Source organism: Cariama cristata, unplaced genomic scaffold (genome assembly GCF_000690535.1).
Source record: "Cariama cristata isolate BGI_N322 unplaced genomic scaffold, ASM69053v1 scaffold3805, whole genome shotgun sequence".
Lineage (NCBI taxonomy): Eukaryota > Metazoa > Chordata > Aves > Cariamiformes > Cariamidae > Cariama > Cariama cristata.
In genome coordinates this window covers 42,387-44,125 of record NW_009617959.1, presented here as the reverse complement: position 1 = coordinate 44,125, position 1,739 = coordinate 42,387, and the positions used below count along the sequence as shown (strand labels likewise).

The following is a 1,739-nucleotide window of genomic DNA, read 5'->3' as shown; positions in this document are numbered from 1 at the left end:
CGTCCGCTGCCTTTCATCCTTTTCCCTACTAGGATGGTCCATGATCTTAGTGAAATACCTCTGCCAGCAAGCTGGCAGAAAGAAATTGGAGTACACACTCTTCTCCTTAGAATAGAAATATATATCCAAAAGTATCCGAGTCAGGGTTCAAGAGAGTCATGGAAATGCATGGAGTTCTTTTGGCACTGTATCCAGTTTCCTAATGCATCTTGATAATGTACCAAGGGGTCAATTATGTTCTTGAGAGCTCAGTAGAGGCAGGTTGCTTTTGGTTTCTTACCTGGGGAAAAGAAAAAGGATATACGAAATAAAAATCATTATATTAAAATACCAAGCAAGAAATGTACAACAGGGCCAACGTCCAGAACTTGCCCGGCCTTGAGGAAATTAACAGCTATATGGGAACTTTACCATTTTCTTAACAATTTTCTGATAAAAAGCCCTGACATCATGAAGAGATGTAAGTGCTGCGCATCCACTGCTTGCTACTGGAGTTATCGGGACTCACTCCGCACACCCTAACAAAAGTAATTTCAATTACACCAGCACATCAGATGGAAACTGCAAGGAGATCACGTCCCATCTTTAAAGCAACTCTGAAGTGTAAAGTTTGTTTTCTTCTCACTTCATACATTTATAAAGTATTACACGAAAGCCAGACAAAAAATAAAAAGTGGCAAATGAAAGCTGCCAAGAGAAGAAAATATTGCAGTACTTCAGAAGTCAAATTCTCCTTCATTTTACATTTTTTAAAGTTGACCTCAGATATATTTACTAACTGAAACTGTTGTCTTAGAGATGACCAAAACCAATAGCCAAAGCAAGATTTATTATTTAAAAAAAGCTAGAAATTTCCTGAAACCTGCATCAATGTACAGTTCATGTTACTAACATGATTTAGCTCCTGAAAAAAAATGAGGTTTTGGAAAAAAAGACATTCTAATGGAACTGGGTAAGGGACTCAAGTGCCAAGATCTTCTCCAGCAGCCTGCATTCATAACTTGCAAACAAAAGCCTGACAGTTCTCTCAGAAAACCTGAAGTACACCTTCCCCCCACGTATCCAAACTTGTTACCAGCAGTGGCGGGTGAGCTTCCCCTCATTTCCCAAGCAATCAGCAGGATGAAGGGAAAGGTTGCAGCGTGCTTTGTCTGTACAGATTCTGCATTGGGAGCTGGTATTAGGCAGCAGATGTGGGCACTTTGGAGATGCTTGTGGTGTAGTTTTTAAGCAAGAACCTCCTGCAGCTATCCCCCACATCCCAGGATCTACACATACCGGATTGTACTCCTTTAGTGGACATTGTTGCATTCATAATTTTCAAGATGTGAATGGAAGAGTGTCTGAGTAATTTTAGAAACAAGGTTCGTTCTTCATCTTCTTACTTCAGTTGCAAGCATCCATGCAGAAGCTTCAATGTTTGCATGGAAGTTAGCAAATACCTCTAAAGTCAGCAGAGAAGTGCTAATGTGGAGTCAATGTGGAAGGACATCAGCAATCGAACACTATCAGATACACCACCATATTTATGAGGGTTCAAAAGTTATAAGGCAATTGGCTCGGTCCTCCTGTAGCAATACATTTGTAGAGGATTTAGCAAGGGTTTCTTCTGTTCATTTTGTGAGGTGATGAAGCTAACCTACCTATTTCCAGTTTTCCAAAAATAAAACCCAAGAATTATTACCATTCCACAAACCAGTAGCACAGAACAAAAGCATTTGCCCTTTTGAAATATGAGT

The 1,739-nt window shown here is 39.9% G+C and overlaps 1 protein-coding gene across 1 annotated transcript in view; it reads right to left on the bottom strand.

Moving 5' to 3' along the window:
- The window catches only part of LOC104162037, a 32,656-nt gene extending 32,614 nt beyond the window's left edge, over nt 1-42 (bottom strand). Inside the window, 1 exon segment of the mRNA XM_009700670.1 lies at nt 1-42. This exon segment is cut by the window's left edge and continues 127 nt beyond it. Within this exon segment, the coding sequence (XP_009698972.1) occupies nt 1-42 (42 nt within the window).
- Nucleotides 43-1,739: the final 1,697 nt, after the last annotated feature.